This window comes from Mus musculus, chromosome 12 (genome assembly GCF_000001635.26).
Source record: "Mus musculus strain C57BL/6J chromosome 12, GRCm38.p6 C57BL/6J".
NCBI classification, from domain to species: domain Eukaryota; kingdom Metazoa; phylum Chordata; class Mammalia; order Rodentia; family Muridae; genus Mus; species Mus musculus.
In genome coordinates, this window is record NC_000078.6 from 110791573 (window position 1) to 110814218 (window position 22646).

The 22646-nt window shown below is 49.8% G+C and overlaps 2 protein-coding genes across 43 annotated transcripts in view; one reads left to right on the forward strand and one right to left on the reverse strand.

The window, feature by feature from the left end:
* Positions 1-12703, forward strand: part of Wdr20 (WD repeat domain 20) — a 69251-nt gene extending 56548 nt beyond the window's left edge. For 6 of the 11 annotated variants that reach the window (XM_006516203.4, XM_006516205.3, XM_030246900.1 and 3 more), the window contains 3 exons: positions 1542-2801; positions 5371-5435; positions 11833-12703. In XM_006516203.4, the coding sequence (XP_006516266.1) occupies positions 1542-2801; positions 5371-5433 (1323 nt within the window). In that variant the 3' untranslated portion in view covers positions 5434-5435; positions 11833-12703. Of the gene's footprint in view, positions 1-1541; positions 3457-5370; positions 5436-11832 lie in introns of those variants that run through there. The other 5 variants (NM_001364272.1, NM_001364273.1, NM_027149.4 and 2 more) reach the window with 3 other exon arrangements.
* Positions 12704-16225: 3522 nt separating this feature from the next.
* Mok (MOK protein kinase) overlaps positions 16226-22646 on the reverse strand; it is a 33165-nt gene continuing 26744 nt past the window's right edge. For 10 of the 32 annotated variants that reach the window (XM_006515891.2, XM_006515892.2, NM_011973.2 and 7 more), the window contains 6 exons: positions 21943-22121; positions 20207-20308; positions 19033-19206; positions 18337-18451; positions 16633-16833; positions 16226-16549 (listed from right to left, as the gene is read on the reverse strand). In XM_006515891.2, the coding sequence (XP_006515954.1) occupies positions 16469-16549; positions 16633-16833; positions 18337-18451; positions 19033-19206; positions 20207-20308; positions 21943-22121 (852 nt within the window). In that variant the 3' untranslated portion in view covers positions 16226-16468. Of the gene's footprint in view, positions 16834-18336; positions 18452-19032; positions 19207-20206; positions 20309-21942; positions 22122-22646 lie in introns of all 32 variants that reach the window. The other 22 variants (XM_006515893.2, XM_030246721.1, XM_030246722.1 and 19 more) reach the window with 10 other exon arrangements.

The following is a 22646-nucleotide window of genomic DNA, read 5'->3' on the forward strand; positions in this document are numbered from 1 at the left end:
AATGACCAGAGCCCTTGCTAAGAAATTATGATGGCCTAATGGAATCTTGCAGAGTAGTGCTAGGTGTTCAGGCTACTGACATTAGCATACGGCAGGTCACCAAGCAGGAAACAGGAGTCAGGGAACAACAAACAAACAAACAAACAACAGTATCCCCAAAGGCAGTACTTACTGGTCTAAGATGCCAGTCATGTTCTGTGCCAGTAGCAGTGGTAGCTGATACTCTGCCTAAACCTAAGAACTTGGAGCTCCAGGCCTCCATGCTGTGGATAGACTTTTAGGGTCCCAAGTATTCCTGCCAGTGATTTGTTAGTAGTCTATTTCTTGCAAGGTCTTTTCTTTTTGCATGAGCTTGCATTTCTTTTCTGTCCTGTCCTTTATCATTGTTCTTACTGCTGTTGCTCATAACGCTGTGTATGAGACCCAGATCCTCATGCAGGTGGCACCCCAGCTTCTGTTCTTTATTTTTTCTTAAATCACATCATTTAATTTCTATAATTTTTTGTAAAAAAAATTGCTTTAACATGGTCATCAGACCAATTGGGCAGATGGCTATAGCTCAAGCCCATAGCAGTGTGCCCTGAGATTCATGTTGGGGAACCCCAGCCAGTTAGGCAAAACGGAAGTGCTTAAGCGTTTCTAGGCTGACCCAGTAAAGAGTGTAGGCTTAACAGAGACTGCCTGGCAGCTGTGTGGCAGGATTGGGAATTGGTTATTTCTGGTAATGTGATTTTGAGACTACAGCCTGTAGAGGGTGTGTGTCCTAGTGAGCCCTATCGCAGGGTCTGCACAGAGAAGAAGGCTACCCCTTCTGTATATCTTGAGTGGCGTTCATGTCTGGCTTTCGTTAGTTTGGTTTTAAAGACAAGACACTGATACAAGCAGCTAAAGAGGCAGCTAGGTCAGTGGACCAGAGGTGAGCACTGAACACAATGGTAGTGGTAGAGCAGACTCCTGAGCTAACCTCCATCCTGTTCCAGAGAGAATGAGGAGATGTGGGTAAGACACTCACAGTTCATCGTCTGGATTGAGGAAAGCCACAGTGAGTCCAGAGCTGCATCCTGCCCACCCAGGAAGTATGCTTTCAAGTTCTGTGTTCTGCTGGTCACAGGCTACGATGATTCCTTGCCCTTGAGCAGCCACAAAAAGGGACAATGTAGTCAGCCCATGGCCTGCAGTGACAAAGGCAAAGAAAGCTGTGAGGACTGAAACTCGTCCTCTGAGTCCTCATCGAGAGGAAGCTGCTGTAGTTGAAGCAAAACATTGAGCCGCCCCTGCCATCAGGGGCAAAGGCTGTCTTGCCCCTGTGTGCCCGGGACCTGATACCTGGCACAGAGTAGGCTCTCAGCAGGTAGTTATCAAATGACTGACACCCAAGTGCAGTTCTGGGATGGGCCACATGTGCTTCACTGGCCTGCCTGACAAAGTGTGGAGTGCCTGGATGGACCATTACCTTCTTACCAAGAAGCAGACAGGTTTTTTTCTGGAAAAGTAGACCTTAACTTCTCCATTGTGATAACGTGTTCTCTTTGTCTTCACAGAGACTAATAGACAAGTCCCGCGTAACCTGTGTCAAATGGGTTCCTGGTTCGGAAAGCCTTTTCCTAGTAGCCCATTCAAGTGGGAACATGTACTTATATAATGTGGAGCACACTTGTGGCACCACAGCCCCCCACTACCAGCTCCTGAAGCAGGGAGAAAGCTTTGCCGTGCACACTTGCAAGAGCAAATCCACGAGGAACCCTCTCCTTAAGTGGACGGTGGGCGAGGGGGCCCTCAACGAGTTTGCTTTCTCCCCAGATGGCAAGTTCTTAGCGTGTGTGAGCCAGGACGGGTTTCTGCGTGTGTTCAACTTTGACTCAGTGGAGCTGCACGGTACAATGAAAAGCTACTTTGGGGGCTTGCTTTGTGTGTGCTGGAGCCCAGATGGCAAGTACATTGTGACAGGTGGAGAGGACGACTTGGTGACAGTCTGGTCCTTTCTAGACTGCCGAGTAATAGCTAGAGGCCATGGGCACAAATCCTGGGTCAGTGTTGTAGCATTTGATCCCTATACTACTAGTGTAGAAGAAAGTGACCCTATGGAGTTTAGTGGCAGTGACGAGGACTTCCAGGACCTTCTTCATTTTGGCAGAGATCGAGCGAACAGTACACAGTCTAGGCTATCCAAACGGAACTCTACAGACAGTCGCCCTGTAAGTGTTACGTATCGGTTTGGTTCGGTGGGCCAGGATACACAGCTGTGTTTATGGGACCTTACAGAAGACATCCTTTTCCCTCACCAGCCCCTCTCAAGAGCAAGGACACATACAAACGTTATGAATGCCACAAGTCCGCCTGCCGGAAGCAATGGGAACAGTGTCACTACACCTGGGAACTCTGTGCCCCCTCCATTGCCACGGTCCAATAGCCTTCCACATTCAGCAGTCTCCAATGCTGCTAGCAAAGGCAGCGTCATGGACGGGGCCATTGCCTCCGGGGTCAGCAAGTTTGCAACTCTGTCGCTACATGACCGGAAGGAGAGACACCACGAGAAAGACCATAAACGAAACCATAGTATGGGACACATTTCCAGCAAGAGCAGTGATAAACTGAACCTAGTTACTAAAGCCAAAACGGACCCAGCTAAAACTCTGGGGACATCCCTGTGTCCTCGGATGGAAGATGTTCCCTTGTTAGAGCCACTGATCTGTAAAAAGATAGCTCATGAAAGACTGACGGTATTGGTTTTTCTTGAAGACTGTATAGTCACTGCTTGTCAGGAGGGATTTATTTGCACATGGGCAAGGCCCGGTAAAGTGGTAAGTTTTAATCCTTAATGCTGCACCAGATCTAGAACTTGACTAGGTAGTGATTTTTATTTCTTGTGGGAGGGGTGGGATGTACAATGAATGTGAATGACACTTCTTAATGTAAATCTAAATGCATCAGAGCCATAATTTTGGATACTGCATGCCATGTAATTCTGAATCATTTGATAATTCACCTTAGAGCATTTAAAAAATATATAATCAGACTAATTGCCAGCCAAGTCAATCATCCCTCTGGGTATATAGAGTCCCAAAGTTAGCGCTCCTGTATGAGGCTATTTCAGTTTTAGGGAAATCATGACAGTGTGGAGAAATAATGACATTAAAATGCTAAAGTCAAAATTTATGCTTTAACTGGGATATTTTTTGCGTAACCACTCAACTAGATTATTGTATACCTGGTCAGTGTATGTCAGTACACATGGGTATTAATTATCATTTATAGTCCAACTTTTTATCTTAAATTATAAAATAACTTAGGAATTTATGAAAGTTAACTTAGGAACAAAGCATTCATCAGGGTTGATTGATATTATTTTTACATTGTCTGGCAATCCACAGAAAGAGAAGAGCCTTAATTTTTAAAACCCATTTTAGTCATTTTATGACAATTAAAATTGTTTAATAAACATCTTTTTTCAAAGAAGCAGTTTGTAGAACTCTGATTCAAATTGTGCACTAAAGTCCCCACGTGTTCCGGAGCTGGGCAGTTTAGATGTTCGGTGGCCAAGGACAGCAGCCACGGCTTTCAGAAGGCCTCCCTCTTGCCACATCAGCTAAGACTCACATGTTAGATGCACATACTTAGTTTTTCCCCAACAGCAGAAGAGAGGGTCTGACTGTTTTGTTGTATGGAGTGGGAGGGGCAGGAAGTTGGCTGGAAGCCAAGGACAGGTTCCTCTGTTCTGCTCTGTGAGGACTGTTAGGTGTCCAGGCTGCAGCGTGCCTCCTGACTTGGCATTTGGTGGGTTCAGGTCCCCCAGGGGAAAAGCACAAAGACACACACACACACACACACAGCCGTCATGTTCTTGTACAGCAGCTGAGAGTCCAGGACTCTTGGAGACAGCACTGCTGTAGGACTCAGATCCTACCCTGAGTGCCACCCCTCCCTTAGCCCGTGTCCTCAGGAGCAGTGCTGGGTCAACTGCCCCTGTGGCAGTTTGCTTTCAGCTCCTTAGGTCCAGCTCAGCTGCTCAAGGAATTTCTTTTCAAACACCAGTTTTCACAGTGGAGGATAGTTCCTTGAGCTGGGTATTTTGTATCAAAATGATAGTTATTTTATTTCTTAATTTATTTAGAACATTTAGGATTATTTTTCTGTGTTGTACACCTTTGTAGTTAAATATAGCAGTAATGATCGTTTGTATTGAGTCTAGAGTGAACTTGGCTCAGTAATGAAGACTTGGCTTTTATGTCTCCAAGGTATCAAGACTCTGGTAGACAGTGGTCAGCTACTGGCTTCCCTTTCCAGAAATCCAGGCCATATCCCAGGCCCCTTCCCTTGCTCTTACATGTTCATGGTGGATCTGGGCGCCCCCCATTCCTATCCCCCCCCCCCCCAAGAAGTGGCTGCTGTTTAATGTGGTAGCCACCGAAACATTCTGCCTATGAGATGGTGGCAGTCTCCAGCGTATCTCACCTGTGTGCCAAGGCATTTCATGTTGTTCCATGAGCAACTAACTCTTCACAAGGGTACTCATGTCCCATCTACCCTGGAAATTGACTCCTTTGTTCGTAGGGTTCTGATCTGAGGTAGCAAAGACTGCTGCTATATAGACTTTCAGAACTTCAGAGATCAAATTGAGCTGCTGGGTGGGCAGGCTAGAAATAAAACACTCTGTGCAGTTTCTGAGATATTGTCAAATGCTTCGGAGTCATTGAGTATGCAGTTTCCAAATTCAAGACTGTGTGTTTGGCCTAAATAGGGAGTGGCCAGTCATAGGTAAGTAACGTTTATGGTGAAGCATATGGTGGTCTCTCAGTTTGAGGGTATCTTTGCTGGCAGGGGGCCATTGCATGTGTATCTGTGGACCCAGCACAGATGATGGGAGCTTACAGATGCCCTGTCCTGGTAGCATTCCTAGACCCATGAGCTGGGATCAAGGGGAAATAGATAGGATGCTGACAGTGACTCGAATCACTCGCTAGTGGGAAGCGGGGGAGGTAGAACAGGGTGGAAACTACTTTCTTTAAAGGGGGAAAGAAAAGACCCTGCTGATGTTGTCGGATGGAGACCTATGAATTCTCTTCTGCATCCCCATAAAAACGTCACAGTTTGTGATTTGGGGTTTAGTCACAGTATATTTCAACTTCTGCTGCTAAGTGTTGTGTCCTTAATGATTAACCTGGAAACCCTGTTTGGGGTCCTTTGCTGTGTGTGTGTCTTACCCTCCTGGGCTCCCTGCTAGGTTCAGGGTCTGGTAAGAGCCCAGGCCAGCTCTAGAGGGCTGTCTTAGTTGCATGACCTGGCCCAGGCTGGCCCCTGCATGGAGGGCGTGGTGCTGCTCCAGGCCCGCTCTACCCCCCTGACTGACTCCTGCCCCCCTTTCTTTGACAGCCGGCAGAGCAGTTCTGCAGGCAGGAGGACAGAGTGCAAGGTGTTCTCCAAGACCAGAACTAAAGGTGCGGCAGCTCCAGAAGAGGGTGCTGGTGCTGGAGGGCGGGGCTTCCTTCCTCCTTGTGCCCTGCAGACAGAGGTGGTGGGGTGTCATGGGGTTGCACCGATTGCCATGGTGGGTCCTGATCTCCAAAGAATGAGGACTAGGGCCACTGTGCTTCTACAGTAGCCACCCAGAGAAATGTTTTTAGTTTTCTAAACAAACTTTGAGCTTCCTCATCAAAACTTCCCTGAGCGTTTTCATGAGCAAGAATATCTTTGGTAACTAGCTACTGGACTAAAACAGCTACTGGCAAGAGGCTCTTAAAGGCAGGGTTCCAGTCTGCTTGCTGTGACCCAGACAGAGTCTGCGGGCTCAGTGAGGGCCACTGGACAGTTGGACCCTCCTGTCTGTCCTGCTTGCCCACCGCAGACAACCTTTCTGGTGACTCGAGAAAGCAGCTGCCCTGTAGCTATGGTGAATCAGCCCCCAGCTCCCCCCCCCCCCGTTTTCCTTCTCTGTGCATGTGGTGCCAGGGATTATGCCAAAGGACTCAACCCCTGCCCAACACGCCACATCCCAGCCCTCTGCAGAGGCTCAGAAGTTGTATCTTCCTCTTAAACAAATGCTCCAGAGAGACTGGGTGATACCTGCAGCTAGTAGTGGCTTCTGCCTCCAGATTAGCCTACACAGGGCAGAGGATTAAGTTTGTCCTGATGGTTGAGTTTAGAAGTGCTCTGAGAGCTGCTGAGGTCAGGATGCAGGGTGAGGGCCATTAGAGAAGCCAGCAGGGAGAGGAGAGCAGCCACATTGTCTTCAGAGGCACTCTTAAATTAGGTGGACAAGGCCCAGGTCAGTAGTCTGCTCTAGTGTTTGTCTTAAACGCTCAGGGCACAGCTGTTCCTTCCATCCTGTAATGATGCATTCTGAATTTGTGCTAAAATGAGTGAGCCTGCCTTATAAGGCACACGTGTGCCTGTGTACAAGGCCCTCTCACCTGCTGGAGGGAAACGTTTTCTTTGTTGAGCAAGCTCGGAAGTGTAAAGAGTAACAGGACACAAGACACGGCCGGCCAGCCAGAGCTTAGTGGTGGCTTTTCCAGTGGCTGACCTTGGAGTGCACGCTACGCTGTGGGCAGTTAGTCACACATCTTGGCTCAGGACCAGTTTGCAGCACTGAGGCATGTGTGACCACTGTTGAGGCCCTCTCCTTACCCATGGAGCCTCCGTGCACTTCTCTGGGTAGGCCTGTACTGACTTGAAGACATGGCCTCTGGCTTGGGTTTGGTTTCTAAGGCTGAACTGGTCTCTGTCCTGGGAATGCATGGGGGAGCCGCCACACCCCCATGCCCTGTTTATGTCAGAGCATGCTGTTTGCCTTGGGCTGACTGGACCACCACAAGCTGGCTTAGGTTAACAAGGTGCTCATCAAAGTGCTATGTGGTGGCTGTCCCAGGGAACAGAGACGTCAGTGTGGCCCTGGTAAAGCCTGTGGCTCATTTGTGGAAAAGCACTTGTATTCAGCTGTTACCTTGACGAATCAGATCCCAGATTGAATTGTAAGACTGTTCTTTTCATGGAGCAACTGTCCCATGATGCTGGGGTTTTCACTCATGCTGCACTTATTACATTTTCTTTGTGTCATGGTTCAATTCCTGACTCTTGAGGTAAAAGTATGAAAATCGTGCATTTTTACTTCTGTGTACTTAGGTTTTAAAGACTGTTATTAAGTGACATTGTGTAAAGTTGTATGGGTATATTTATTTTCAGTGAAAGTCAAGGTAATACATGTATTCCTTTCTTACATTTTCATCTGATCTCTTCACAACTTGAATAAATTTCATGAAGAGCCCTCCTGCTGTGAACTACCAGGAAACTGAGCTCCTAATGTCGCAATAACTAATGAAGCTTGAATATCAGTATTGTTATTCATTTCTGAGAACCATGTTCTGTTTCACTGCTTTGTCTTTTAGCTGTTCCCTTGTCCCTGTCACAGCAAAAGATTTACCATATACTTGACTTCTGAAGTACTGGAGGCTGTCCTCTGTATATTGACATTGAATAAACGTGTGAATGCATTGTAAATGTAGATAAATTTTAAGTCATTTTCACATCCAAGCTTCATAAAAAGGAATCTCAGTGAGCCAAAAGAGAGAAGCTGTTAAATGCTGTAAAATTCAGAGCCTTGTTAATGTTTGTGAGACACCATGGATGACTCTGTGTGGACCATGGTCTCAGTTAGCTTCTAGATGAAATGCAGATACTGAGCAGCCCAGATTCTGCTGTGTGAGCTGCTCTCAGTGAGGCACTGGGATTCTCTGAGTGTGAAAAGGTCAAATGTAATGCTAATGATAACTCTCTGAAGGTCTACCAGTTGGCTCTGCAGCCACCTAGCCAGCCTAGTGAGCCAAGGGCACCGTGGGCCTCTGTAGGAGCTCTTCCCACCTCACCCCTGCTGGGCTTCTGTGCTGGGGCTTGGCTGCTGTGATCACCTAGAGCCCAGGGTAGCAGGAGCAGTAGGTGACTTCACTGCCCAGGAGCATCAGCCATGCTTGTTGTCCTGCTCTAAGGACAGGTCCCTGCCCGGGCGACAAGGTGAGAGGGAGCCGGCCCATGCTGCCCCATACAGCTGTTGCCTCTTAGTTCCCGAGACACTGGGCTTTTGCTTAGCGGCCTGTCCTCCAGGCCGGTGGCCTGCCAAGCCCTATGCTCTGCCTCTCAGCCCTCACAGAATTCCAGGGTTTCCTTACTACCTGACTTAATGGGTGCAGGTTGGGTTGGCTAGGAGTCCTGCAAAGCAGGAGAAATGTTCAACCTGTAGTTTAAAGTGACCTCCCAATTTCCCACCACAGGAGCAGCGCGGCTTTTTCTCAGCGCTATAGCTTTAAAGTCTAAAAAGGCAGGTTAATAGCATTTTCAAATGTGTTTAAAGAAAATCATAATGTGATTAAAAACAAAACAAAACAACCCAGAACCCTTCTAGTATGTGCGTGGGAGAAGTGACATCATCCTTGTCCCTCCGTGTAGGGCTGGCTGCCAGTGGACAGTGGTCGTCCGTTCCAGCTAGTGAGCCTGCTGCAGCACCTCTGTCTTGGGGCTGCGCCTCTAAAACCAGCCCCTCTCTTTAGGGAAGGCTCTGGGCAGCTTCTTGGAAGGGTGAGCTTTGGAGGATTTCGGACCCTCTTTTCCTCCATGGCAGATTTGAGGGGCCCAGCAGGTCCCAGGATGAGGGCCTTAGCTGGCAAACATTTTTCCAAGTGCACAGCCTCTGAGGAGTCTTCTGTAGCTTGAACCTTTTCTTTTCTCTGTCTTCCCCTAGATGGCTGTAAAGAGTGACTGGGAACCCTTTTCTCATCAGAGACCGGGTTGTATAGCCCATGTGTGCTCTCAGTGAGTGCCTGTCAGTGGTAGGAAGACTGGTCAAGGGACAAGACCCAGAAGCCAGCAGGAGCCTGAGTACCAGGCCATAGGACTGTGAGGCAGGGAGGGACACAGACACTGAAAGCTTCCTAAACCATCTCATTGAGTCTGGGCACGCCAGCCTCTTCCATGGACCTTACACAGAACTGTGGCCTTCTGTCAAGTTTCTCTCTGGCAAGTTGGAGTGTATATAATAAATTAATGGATTCGTAAGCTCAGACAGATAAGGGGACCCAGCAAGGGGCTAAGAGCACGTGCAGGTGTTGTCGCTTGGGATGCTACTCATTGTGCCCCATCTGAAGAGGCATGAATTGCTTAATTACTTCGGTCCTGGCTTCCACCTGAGAGCAGTTCCTGGCTATAGGGCCTTAGGGCCAGCCGTCCCTCCAGGCTGAGACACTGTAGAATCCACTGGTCACTTTTCTTAAGCTCTCAGGGGCAGTCCGCCTGGCTGCTCTGGGGGAGTAGTTGTTGTTGTTTTGGTTTGGTTTGTTTTGTTTTTTCGGAGCTGAGGGATAAATAGCTTTGAACAACTAGGTGGGTGAGAGTTGGGGCACTCAGCCCCAACATCCATACCTTATCCTACACTGTTTCCTTGAGGTACTGTCAGATATTTATGGCCAAAGGTCGCTGAGGTCAGATAGGGAAAGGGCAGCTTTCCCACAGCCAGAGCTGGAGGCTGAAGTGGACCCAACAGACCCACAGGGCCTGTCTTAGCTCTACCCTGCACAGTCTAATCCAGCGTCTGCTCAGTTATGACCCATCTCCGCAGTGTCCACCAGGGAAGGAAAGTGGACATGCTCTTTGGTAGTAGTGGTTTATAAGTCTTTTTCTTGTATATCCTGGTGGAATAGGCTTAATTCTATTGGCTTTGTATTTATTGTAAATTAGAATCCAACCCAAAACCAAGATCTAGAGTATTTTGTTGTGTAATTTTGAACTGAAATATCCAGCAGTTTTGGCAGCTTTGGTGAGACCAGAAGAGCTTGTTAACCATTAGGTTTAGGAGTTGTCTTTGTTCCAGGGATCTTTTGCTTGCTTTTGTGAGCCCTTGTAGGTGCTGTGCTGGCTCTGGTGCACACATCCCAGGCACACACATCTTCCTGTGTGCTGGTCTCTGAGCTCAGGCCTAATCCATGGAGCCTCCATGCCTCAGACAAGAGCTATTCTTCTGCTCCTTCCACCTCCCAAACTCTCTTACACTAATGGGCTCAGTGGAACTCAGCTACACCCCAGAAGAAGGGTATTTTACATTGTCTGTCTTCAGGGATTGGGGTTTCATAGAGGTCTCCTACAGCCCTGGCTGCCTCAGGTTTCCTACGTGGCTGAAAATGACCTAGGACTCTTTTATATAAATAAATGTCAGTTCACTGTCACTGTCTTCAGAACCACCAGAAGAGGACATTGGATCCCATTCCAGATGGTTGTGAGCCACCATGTGGTAGCTGGGAATTGAACTCAGGACCTCTGAAAGAGCAGTCAGTGTTCCTAACCACTGCACCATCACTGCAGCTCCAACCCTGGACTCCTTCTCCTCCTCCTCCACCTCCCCAGTGCTGGGGTTATAGGCCTGTACCACCACACCCAGTCTCACATTTTCTTTTGAATGTCACCCACACGTCCCAGCGCCTGCTGTTCATTCTGCAAAGCCGCATGGACTGTAAGAAGTAAACAGGTGTTGTGGTTACTGTTCTAATACTTAACATCAAATCTGGGCAGTTTTCACCTGACCCAACCCAGTCTGACCCTGCAGAGACCCTTCCCGGCTCCACACATTTGGCTGGTAGCACTCTTCCATTGTCTGGCTATGGTCAGAGGCCACACCCACAGTGACAGGGCGGGCCATCTGTGTTTGCAGTGAGTGCTGCCTGGGCACAGGAGGTTGGTTACATACTCAAGTGGCTGCGCATGTGTGCTGTCCTCAACCTGGGGCTGGGTGGGCCAGAGCTGCTGGATCCTGCGCTATGTGCACCAGCCTCCCTCACTGGCGTGGTGGGTTTGCAGGGGCTGCGAGGGGCGTGGCCCTCCCATGCATTATCTGGACAGGGTCTGAGGATAAGAGCTCCTACAGATGCAGAGCAGAGGCCCTTGCTGCATTCCATCTCTTCTTGCCTCTTGGTTTTGTCTTGACCAATAAATAGATTTCCAGCCTGAGGTAAGAAAGGCTAGGCCAGGTGGTTTGCAGTGGGCCAGCTCTTCCCTACCGCCCTCCCAGCCCAGCCTGGGGTGAAGCCGATGGCCCACTCACAACTGTCAGCCCTCATGTCTGCACTAACAGTCTTAGGAAAATGTAGCAGGGTTTACTTAGCATTAAATGTTGTCACTTGTAAATAATACTCAACAAGTGAATAATCCTTCGGGACAGCTGAAAGATGTTGGGTTCATTCCCTGGAGCCAAGTTCTAATGCTCTGCTGCTGTAACCGTCACATTCCTAAGAACTGAGCAGCAGGCTCTGATGTGACTGAGTGTACACAGCCCAGGAGTGAGTGAGTGCCCTTGGCTCTGAGGGTGCTTAGGCTCTGTGCTAGCCAGTGTGGGTAGCTGCTCCTCCCGTTACCCATCCTAGCTGCAGGAATCACCACCAGGGCCTGGTCTCCTTTTCTGCAGCGCCTATCTACTGGCCAAACTAACTCTTGGGGTGCTGCACAAGAAAGCAGGTGCACCCCAGGAGAAGATGCCTTTCTAAAAGTGCCACTAGACTGCCCTTGGAGGACTACCTGGCTCTGACCCTGTCCTCAGCTACATTGCCTGAGCCACACCCTCTCCCAAAGGCTCTGATAGTCTCCAGTAAACACCTTCTCCACCTTCCTTCTAGCAGCTGTTGAGGCAAAATCTCGATCCAGGCACAGTACAATGCTCTGAGAATTAGCTAGGTGAACAGAGAGTGTGTTAAAGCCTGGCTTCCAGCCCTTGGAAAGGATGCTGGCTGGCAAGGGTGAGCTCCAGGGCTCTCTGCACTGCCCTGTGTCTTGCTGGAATAATGGAAACTGCTTTGTTCACAGGGCTTGTTGTCATCCCCAAACCAGGCCACTTCTCCAGGTGGGACTGTAGTGTAGCAGGTGCACTGCTGCTCCCAGGCTCCCCGGACACGCGTGGACCGAGGGAGTGACAGACGACAACGGAGCCATGAGCTGCGCTGGAGCCACAGGCAGGCGGCAGGCAGCAGCGGCCTGCAGGGCTGTGTGGAGCTGCTAAACCCAAAGAGTTGTTTCCATTTTTAAGTCAGTCTGTTGGGGCTGCAGTAAAAACTGAGAAATGGAGTTTTCTTGCTTTTTACTCTAAAATTCAATGTAACTAAATCCATATATATATATATATATATATATATATATATATATATATATATACACACACATATATACATAGTGTAAAGTAAAATGTTTCTTGAACAGAAACCTTAAATCAAGCTGTTCTAAATAGCACTTGGCTCTGGTTTTGCACTGATGTGTGTTATACGTTAGGTGGTCATTAGACAGCCTGGGATGCACTCATGGAGACAGCTGTCACCTCCAACTTAAACACGTGCTGCAGACAGACAGATGCTGCAATCATAGACTTAAAACATTGTTTGCACTTAAATAGTTTAATGCTAATAGAAATGACTTTGACTATGGGGTAACGGGCTCCCGGCCTCACGATACGAGAGGAGATGCCCTTTTTATCTGTTAACATTTATTTTAGTACTGTTGTTTCCGATGCAATCAAGTCTGTATTATATGTGTAAATAATGTAATTCTGAAATGGGGGTAAATAGTCACTCCCACTAGTAATTTTCATCATTTAAGAGTGATATTTCTAATTCACAAAAACATTAATATTAAAATTATCTTGAATATACTATTTGTTTATCCTTTTTTAAACTTAAATTGTATAGATCTTTTTGTTTTGGCCTCATTTCTTGGTTGGTATTGAAGTACTTCATTTTTTTGTGTATCACAGTCCTTGATCCTCCTGTCAGTCTGTTAAAAACGCGTCTTGTCGGAGAAGTCTTGGCTCTGGGCCAAGTCCACACACTATGGGGCTGCCCGGCATGGGGACTTTGGTGTAGGCACATGACCTTTTCTCATGGCTTAGAGTCCCCCTGCTGTCCTTGAAAGCTGAAACCACATACTGTGCGTTTCCACAGCCTCTGCCGCAGCACAGAACAGAGTTAGCTCGGACATCAGTCACATGGGGCTTCCGGAGGGTTGGCATCTGCTGGCATGTGTCTGCCTGCTCTGGTTGAATTCCTCGCTCACCTGGAGCTGCTGCCGGTGATAGAGACAATGCCCGGGTTTCCAAGCTGGGGGGGGGGGGGGCTTCCACAGCTTTTAAAGAATCATACACAGCGGGTTCCATGTAGGCTTTATGTGGGTGAGAGTAAGCCACAAGGTATCAAAACATTTCTCCAAATGAGCCCATTAAACTGGGGCCGTGGAAGGAAGGAGTGTGGGCTCTAGCTAGGCCGGATGAATTTGCCACAGGATGATGCTACTGCACAGTTCACAAAGCAAAGCCCAAGTTTGTCTTCATTCACCGTAGGTTCCTGGCTCCCAGGCTGGGGAAGCCGCTTCCTTCTGCTGCTGCCTGCAAGGCCCCTAGCCCTGCCTCCATCTTGGGAAGGTGCAGCATAGGACGCCAAGACTCACTTTCTTCTTTCCTGTTTGTTCTGTTGTGTTCTGTTTTGACAGGCCTTGGCTAGCCTGGAACTCACAGTGTAGCTTAGATTACTTCAAAATGAAAGCAGTCATGCTCCCTCGGCCATCCAAGTCTCAGTGCGTGGATTTCAGGCATACACCACCGTGCCTCATTCAAGAGGCACACTGCGTAGGGAGTTAGAACACTCGAGGGAGCTCTTTCCTCCTTTCCTACCATGCAGGTTCTGGTGATCAAGGTAGGTCATGAGGGTCGGTGGCATTGAGCCTGCTCACTATGTAAGTACAATTTATGAATCACATGCTCAGATCATATTAGAAGAAAGTGTTGGCACATTTTACAGTTTGGTGTTCCTGTCATCTTGGAACACTGATCTATCACACAGAGAAACTCAGCCCTATGAGTCCAAAACACCCACAAGAAAGTGATTAGGAACTGCCCTCGAAACCCAAGCCTGCAGCACAGAGCCTGGTGACCTCCCAGAGTGGCTCCCTCCTCGATGCCCCCATCTATAGGAAGTGACAGGAGGACACCAGGTGGACACCAGGGCAGCAAGTATTTGTGGGAAACTTGAGCCCCATTTGACGAGATGCTCAGTTGTACCCCACGGCTCTTGCTGACAACTCGGGGCCAACCTCCACCAGTCTGTGTCACAGGTCTGTGTTTGACCAGATGTGTCCCAGTTTACCTTAGATGACTCTGTGCCTGTAACAATCTTCTGGCTCTGTTTCTAAGATTAGTCCCTAGCCCCGAGGTCTAAGATGTCTTCCATATGGTTCTATAGCTGCCCTAACACCAGGGACACCCAGCATACAGCAGGTCCTGGAGCCATAGGAAGTAACAACAGCTCACTTACCTGGTACTGTAAGAGATGACAGATGCCACTCTGAAGTCTGAGGTAGAGGGAATGCTGCACCCTAGTGTCTACAGTCATGTTAGATACACGTCAGAGAATGGTGAGGCTTGTTGGCCTTTCCATTCAGAATGCTATGGTGACGATTCACAGAAGCTGCTGTGCTGGGCAGGTGTGCCAGACGCACAGGAGGCCGAGAAAGCCGAGAGGCTTGCTTTCCTCTCAGATCCTTGCAGCAGCCTTTCCAGGGGCAGGTACCCTAACCCTGTCCCCAGGCTCAGTCCAGCTTGCCAGCCACGCAGGTCCTCCTTTGGGCCGTTCTGTCAGGCCTGCTCTGCTAGCTCTCATCGTTGGGCCCTTTCTGTGCTGGCCTGCCTGTGAGCCTGGTTAATACTACTGGACTGAGACTCCTAAAACCAACAGCAAAGGCAGGACAGCCCTTCTCTGCAGACACTCTCCTCCATGCCAGGGTACACAAGACTGTCACATAAATGTAGAAGAGACCCTCCAGGCCCTGGCTCTGCCCATTCTAAGCCCCATCTCCAGTCTCAAGCCTGCCTGTGCTGGACACCCATACCCACAATGTTCCACGCCCATACTGCCCTCTGCTGTCCCACATTGTCCTGTGGTGTCACTGCCCCAACCCCCCCACCTGCCTGGTGGCCTGAAGCTTGGGTCAGTAGAGTCCTTAAGGAAGGGATCAGATTGAGACTCAATACTTCCCTGTGAAGTTTTGCTTTTTAAATGGTATAAATTTGAAAAGATAGAAAAGAAAAAAAGCATACTCAATTCCTTTGTTCCCCAGGACTGAGCAGAGGCTAGGCTACTGCTAAGACTGCTTACCCAGAGTGCATGGGGCCCCGGATTCCACATGGCAAAAGCAAAAACAAGCCCTAAGGAGCTTAGGGGGATCTTGTGCTCAAGTCCAGCTGTCTGATGGCTGCTTTTGCCCTGAGTCCACTCAGTGCTGTTTTTATAGTGTTTCCATCCCTTCCCTGTAGTAAAACAGGCAGGAGGAGAACACACACTGTGTGCTAGAGTGCACCCATGCGCATGTGCAGGAGTCCCAGGAGGACACCTAGTGTGCCATTAACTGTTTTCTGAGTCATTGATTCCCACGGGATAATCTCACTGAATCTGGAGCTTGCTGGGTTTTGGTTCAGCACGCTTTAGGGGCCAGAAAGCCCCCAGAGACCCTCCTGTCTTTCCCATTCTGTACTGTTCCCTTCCCCAGTGATGGGGTTATAGGGATGTTACACGGACTCTATGGAACCTGATTCAGGTCCTCAGATGCAGCAAGCATCTTACCTGCACACTATCTCCCTAGCCCAGTGTCTTTTTCCAGGGCACAAGGTGCCCCAACTTTCCTACTTGCTCCAAGCAACACTGGCAATCCAGTCAACTTGGTGGACATCCCTAAAGGAGCCTAGGCATTGGCAGCCAAGACAATGTGGCCACTTGAAGCTGGCACTCGGAGATCAGCCTGCCCATCTGCAGCTCAGGAAAGCAAACACAAAGGTGTGGCTCAACATATCTAAGTGAAGAATGTTTGGATGAGACACTGTGACAGTGCCTTATTCAGTGGGATTCTGTCTCCAACAGCATTCCTAGGAGGTACCACAGTCACAACACCTACAATACCTGCCAGTCCTGTCAGGAAACACTGAGGTACAACATGCACAACCGCCTCTCAACTAAGCCTACGTCCCTCATCACAGATTTTGGTCTATCTTTTATTTCTCTTTTTGAGGCAGGGATACTCACTGTATAGCCCAGGCCTCCTCCTCCTCTGCCTCCTGAGTGCTAGAATTACAGGCACGAGCTAGCTGCCATGCCCCATCATATCTGTTCTTTCATAGAAAGTCACCTCAGATCCTTACATTAAGAAAATGAAACAAACCCTTGCATAAGGTGGTTTTACAAATATATTAAACGGAAACATTCAGTGCAGCCGCTCTGGAGCTGCAAACACGCAAGGCTCCAGCTTGTGGAGAGAGACAGGCTGCAAGGCAGCATGTCCTGGCCACCACGCAGTGCGAGGAGCACCAGCATGGGGCAGCCTCTGGCCCATCCACTCTCAGCCGCAGAGGCCTACGCCTGCCATGGTGCCAGCCCTTGCTCTCCAAGAGGACGACTGGGTGGCGGGCCGTTCAGTATTCGCCCCCTTTCCTGTTGATCGTGGGCAGGTGATAGTGTTTCAGGTGAGGTTTGATGTCCTTCTGCGTGTCTGTCTGGTGAAGAAGAACCACAGACACTGAGTGGAGGCCAAGGCCAGACTGAGAGCAGCCCCACAGAGAAGCTAGAGACGTACTACCTTCTTGTTCACAGCAGCACACTTCAGGGGTCTCAGCACAGGGACTTTTCCATTTGCTCCAGTGCCCAGCACTGACCGCAGTGCAGGGCTGGAACATGATGACAGTTTGGTCATTCCCGACAGCCTCAGTTTGGGAAGCTCCATCAAGCTGGTCGGCCCCTGTCGTCTGGCATGGCCCTCCTCGTGCCGCAGGGACTGTTTCTTGAAACAGAACACTGATCAGTTGCCCGTCAGAAATCAGGTCAAGCAAAGGAAGCTCTTTGGCCTGATAAACTTGGGTGAGACTGTGGTGCACAGACAGCCCTGAATGTGGTGGCGGCTCCCCACAACCCACAAACAAAAGCAGGCCTCCCATGAAGCCTCTTGTATTGTACAGACCCTACCAAGCACGCCCTCAATGGAGCTTTACAGCCGAGCTCCGGCCAACCTGAAGTGCGGCGATGGGGGAGTGCAGGCTTAAGGCATGCCGCAGGGCTGTCAGCCACCACCGCTCTAACTGGGCTTTCCAGCCCATTTACCCCAGCAGGCTTTTTGTTCAGCTTCAGGGTAAAAAAGGTTTCTGCATTGTTTGTGTTTGAGATAAGGTCTTACTATGTAGCTGTAGCTGGCTTTAAACTCGCCATGTAGACCATGATCTTGCTGCTTCTGCCTCCTGAGTGCTGGGATTAAAGGCGTGTCCCATCATGCCCAATAGTTTCTGCATTTTTTAACTATAGAAAAAAATTCCTCCACATTGCTAGCATGTGAAGAGAATGTGGAACACATATTTGGTGTGCAGCTCCCTGGAACAAGGCTCTGCCACCTTAGGTGCTCTCATCCAAGGTGTGGCGCATACCACAGCTAGGAGACAGGCCCACCTTGGATGTGACTGCACTTTGGCCCCGCAGACAAGTTTGAGGCAGAGGGTGGTATGGCTGAGAGGGCAGTCTGGAGGCCACCTGTGGTAACGGGAGCTGAGGGCAAGCCTGGAGCAGAGTGGGAGATAGTACTACACAAGTGCACCTGCCTCCTGCTCTGCATCCGACAGGGCAGGCAAAGCTCTGGCAGACACTGGTAGCAATGTGTCCACTGGGTTATAAAAGTGAGAGGAGCAAGGGACTGGTAGGTGGCTAAAAAAAAATACAGGCAGAGTTTGGGTGCTAGCCTAAAGCTGTACGCTGACAGAACTAAGCTACTGGGTACCACATGTCAGGATGCAAGAGGATAGGTGAAGAGATGGCGACACTGCACAGTGGAGCTGTCATGTCATGATAGGAAGCATGCATAGTCCCCGCGGCCATGCTCTGCTCCCTTGCCCACTGTGCTCACCAACTATAGCTCTCGGCTACTGTGGCTTCTCAGTACACCCTGACAGGCTCGTTCTCAAGATACAGGCAGGTGTGACCACAAAACGTCCCTGCACAGGGTCATCAGGTCAGGTATCATGAAAGGGTCCCCTCTCTGGGCTTGCTCACATTGTAATGGCAGCCATGAGTCTATAGCTAGCAAGGCAAAAAAGGCCCTGGGTAGTTAGATCCAGGCCCCATAGGGCAATCAGAACATTCCTAAGCCGAGACCAAAGTAGCACTGTGTTCAGGCCTCAGCTGACACGATGCCCTCCGGGACAAGTGTGACACCACTCTCCACAGCCTTGTGATGGCCTTCTCAGACACAAGTACCTGAAGGCTTCCAGTCGCCACCCAGCTTACTCATTTCTGCTCATACCTGCTTTCTGCCTTCCTGTGAGAATGACCAGTTGTGACTGGATGATTCTGGCACCATGGAGAACTTGGGACAGAAAGCTCTTCTGTGTTTGGCCAGGGTCTGTGTCTCAGCTGCCCTGCAGGGGAGGAAAAGAACGTGGCCACCTCCACTAATGGCTCCAGAGCTGCTTCCTCCATCTACAATCTGCCAATTGGGTAGCCATTCGTGCTGCTTTCCACATGAGCTAGAAGCAGCTTTCTCTTCCCTTCCTGCAACCATCCCACATTGTCTGGGCTGGGAGCAGAGGTATCTGAACACGCACTATTTTATGTGCCTCCCTAGGGCCAAACAGTTGGAGTCAGGAGTGTGTCGATGTGTGCAGTTAGAGGCCCTTGGGAAGCGCCTCCCACCAAGCACTTCAAAAAAGTAAAGCTAGGTGGTATGCGTGGCCCCCTGACAATCTGTGTCCACTGGACATGTGCCAGGTTCTCTGGGGCGCTTACCTACTAGAGACTTGCCATTGAGCCTTTATCCCTGGGCAGGAAGCTGCTCACTGCCTCATTTGGGAAGGTCATTAGTGGAGGTGGCCACATCACAGAGAAGGTCCCAAAGGCTATGATCACTGTCAGGACAGAGCGTTCCCAGGCCACTTCCTTATCCCATGGGTCTCATAAACCCAGACTTCCCGCTCACCATCAGGCAATCTAGAAATCCTACCTCTGCACCTGGAAATAGGGGTGCTGAAGGGCTTGGTGAGCCGCAATTCGTTCGTCAGGGTCATAAGCCACCATTGCGTGCAGGAGGGAGAGGCATTGCGGGGACAAATTGGCTGTCAGTAGAGGTATTCCTGATCCCTTTTTAAAAGGAAAATCAAAACTCATAGCTCTCGACCTGCATTGAAAGCCCAATGATAATAAATGATCATGCCATTAAGAGTACTGGTGGTCATCCCCCTAACTCTAAGGGACTCACACTGAAGGGAAGAGTTCATAACCCCAAAAGGGAGGAGGTCACCTGAGTGTGGTTGTACAAGCCTATAATCACTTGTGATATAGACGGTAAGAATCAGGTATGCAAGGCCAGCCTAGGCTACACAGAGTCTGAGGCAATGTAGGCTTTAAAAAGCGTGAAAGGGAGAAGAGAGCATGCAATCTCTGAACTCCGAGAGAGGACCCTCCAATGCACAGGTCTGACTGCGACCTAAAGCACACTGCTCTGAGCCAGCAGGGAGCTGGGCAACGAGTGCAGTTCTGCAGTTCCTGTCCAACTTTGGTGTACACTAAAACCCCAGTGAGCAGGGCTGCGCATGCTGTAAGTGTGCAAAGCCTTCCTTGCCTGTGAAGGCAGGACCCTTGCCTTCCTGTGGGACGGGAACTAAAGGTGGAGAGGAGAAGACACGGCAGTGGCCTCTCTGCTGACCTTCTACACCAGAGGCTTCTGGGAGATCTCGCCCACCAAGTCCCCCATTCCCTGCAGGCCTCTGCTTCATCTATCATCAAAACAAAACTACATTAGGGCCGCAAGGGCTGGACATCACTGTCACCCTGACTGCTGACTGGCATCCCAGGAACTCATCACAGACAGCCTTTCTGACCCAAGTAGACCGAAGTCCCACATAAATACTCTGAGGACAAAACCCAACAGCAGGCCTTCCAAGAGGGAGCTTTGGTGACTCAAGGATGAGGGCACCTCTCTCAGCCCTCCCCGCCACACAAAGAGACAGTTGGCTCCCCTTTCACAGAAGCCCAAGTAGGTGAGCGGCCCAGAAAATGCCATGGGGGTCATGGGGATCATGGAAACAGTTTCTCCATCCTAGCCCTGGCCCTGCTGTAGAAAGGCTGGGCCCAAGACAGTGAGTGTACCCCAGCCTCCCAGGACACATGACACTCACTGTTTGAACTTAGTGAGGGTCTTCTGACAAGGTGTGCCGATGACATCATGGATTTTTGAGATCTGGTCCAGTTCATTCACACCAGGAAAGAGGGGCTGCAGGCTGCAAGGGCACAGGAGTGAATGCTGCAGTGAGGCCAGGAGGGGCTGCCTTCCAAGCAGGCCTCCCCCACGGGCTCAGTCCATAGAAATACAGCGGAACCACACAGCAGGCCTCTGGCCTGGAGACTGCTGTTGGTCTTTATTTGGCCTAGAGTTTCCCTGTGGCCCCGAGTATTTCTTTTCTTTTTTTGGTTTTTGATTTTTGGTTTTTTGAGACAGGGTTTCTCTGTATAGCCCTTGGCTGTCCTGGAACTCATTCTGTAGACCAGGCTGGCCTCAAACTCAGAAATCCGCCTGCCTCTGCCTCCCGAGTGCTGGGATTAAAGGCGTGCACCACCACTCCCGGCTTTCTTTCTTTTTTAAAAGACAGTTTTAAACTTAAATGTTTTATTATTTTTTAAACTATGTATGGGTAATTATGTATGCCTGTGCCTGCCAGGTGCTCAGGGGAGCCCTGAAAAGGACATCAAACAGCTTGGCATTAGAATTGTGGATGGCTGTGAGCCATCATGTGGGTGCTGGAAACTGAACACAGGTCCTTTGGGAGAGCAGCTAGTGCTCTTAACCTCTGAGCCATCTCTCCAGCCCCCTAAGTATTTCTTAGGAGACAGTCAATAGACTGTTCCCGGACAGTCAGAGCTACACAGACAGACAGACCCCTGTCTTGGAAACAAAAATTAGACCTATATGAATAACCCAATCTATGTTCTGGGCCACAACAAAAACTTTTACTACAGCTCTGACTGTAGGACTCCTCTTTAGCTTCATGACCAAAGGGGATGCTGTAAGAGAAAGAACAGCCCTAGGGACAGGAGGTGACACTGCAGAGCACAGAAGGTTTCCTAGTGGCTCGCTCACTTGCCTGAGACTGGCTGGCCCTGTGCTCAGACAACATTGGCTGCTGTACTCTTTACAGCCTTACCTTCTCCTGTACGTCTTTTAATATCCTCCCAAACTAATGCATGAATCTCAGCACCTGACAGAATTGTCTGCTGTCATTTACAGCCTCAGTAGAGTCACCATTGGCAAAGAAGTGTGTGCCCTGAAGTGTGTGGCCATACCATGGTTCCACAGCAGTCATTAGGGCAGGTGGGAATAGGTGACCCGAGTCCCCGCCTGTGCTGTTACTTCCATTGAAGATCCACCATGAGCAATGGCTGTCATCTCCTCCCCTCCCCTGCTTAAGGGGACAGCACTCACCTCTGAGTGCAACAAACACTCAGGCTGTTCTCAGCCACTCTTCTTCCCAGGAATGATAGCAAGAGGTCAGAGGAAGAATGGGCTTTCTAGAAAAGTCCAATGAGGCCAGAGGAGCCTCATGCTCGCACTGTGGCAGGCCCCTTGCTCTCACTTCCCCATGGTGTGATCAAGCCCCACCCTGCCATGGGACCTGCTGCTGCAGCCGCTGCCCAGGTGATGGAAGTAAGGGCGAGCACTTGGCAGGAAGTGAGCTGAGATCCTAGTCAGCTGCCTGCTGACGGAAAGCCAGGCAGTAGAAACCAAGCAGAAACCAGAATGACCATAGCCTTGGAGCTTAAAGGAAGGATCTGCCAAGTGTCTCGCCCAGCCTCACCATGTGACCTGCCCACGTTATCCTACGAGGACCATCAGGCTTCGGTGCTGGCCCAGCTCTACCTGGCAATCTCGTAGAACACGCAGCCAGCGCTCCACAGGTCCATCTTGTATGTGTAGAACCCGTCGGTGAGGAGACACTCTGGGGCCCGGTACCACCGGGTAGAGATGTACTCTGTGTAGGGCTGCTTGGAATAGACACTCCGGCATGACCCGAAGTCCCCTAGTTTCAGGACATCCTGCTGCAAAGGAGAGAGAGGAGGGTTGGCCCTGTCTCAGTCTAGAGCCACTACCACACAGATCATTTCAAATGTACAAACTATGGGAAAGTCCCAGCAGCTGAGCAACTCAGAGTACACCATGTGTAGGCTTGGCGAGCACTTCAGTGTCTCGAGTAGAAGAACAGAAAACATTTACAAACTTCCCCGGGTTTGGAAGGTGGCTTAGTGCAGCACCAATCACAGACGGCCTCCTATGGCAGCACCCAAAGCCATCTGTTCTAGGTGGTTCACTTCTAGCCTCAGTGCACACAGGCTTCCTATAGCCTTGTGGCTCAAGGGGACTCTTCTAAGTCACAGAGAGAATCCATACGTGTACACTTTAAGCTTGGGTAGCACAGAATACTCCAGAAGAGACCTCAAGTTTAAGAAATCTTAAAGTTGGAGCCCTCTAAACTCTTCTTCTCCCACATTGACAATCAGCAAGGAGAATGGCTACTGGCAGGGAATAGCCGTCTGTGTGCTCAGAAGGACTGACTCCTTATACTG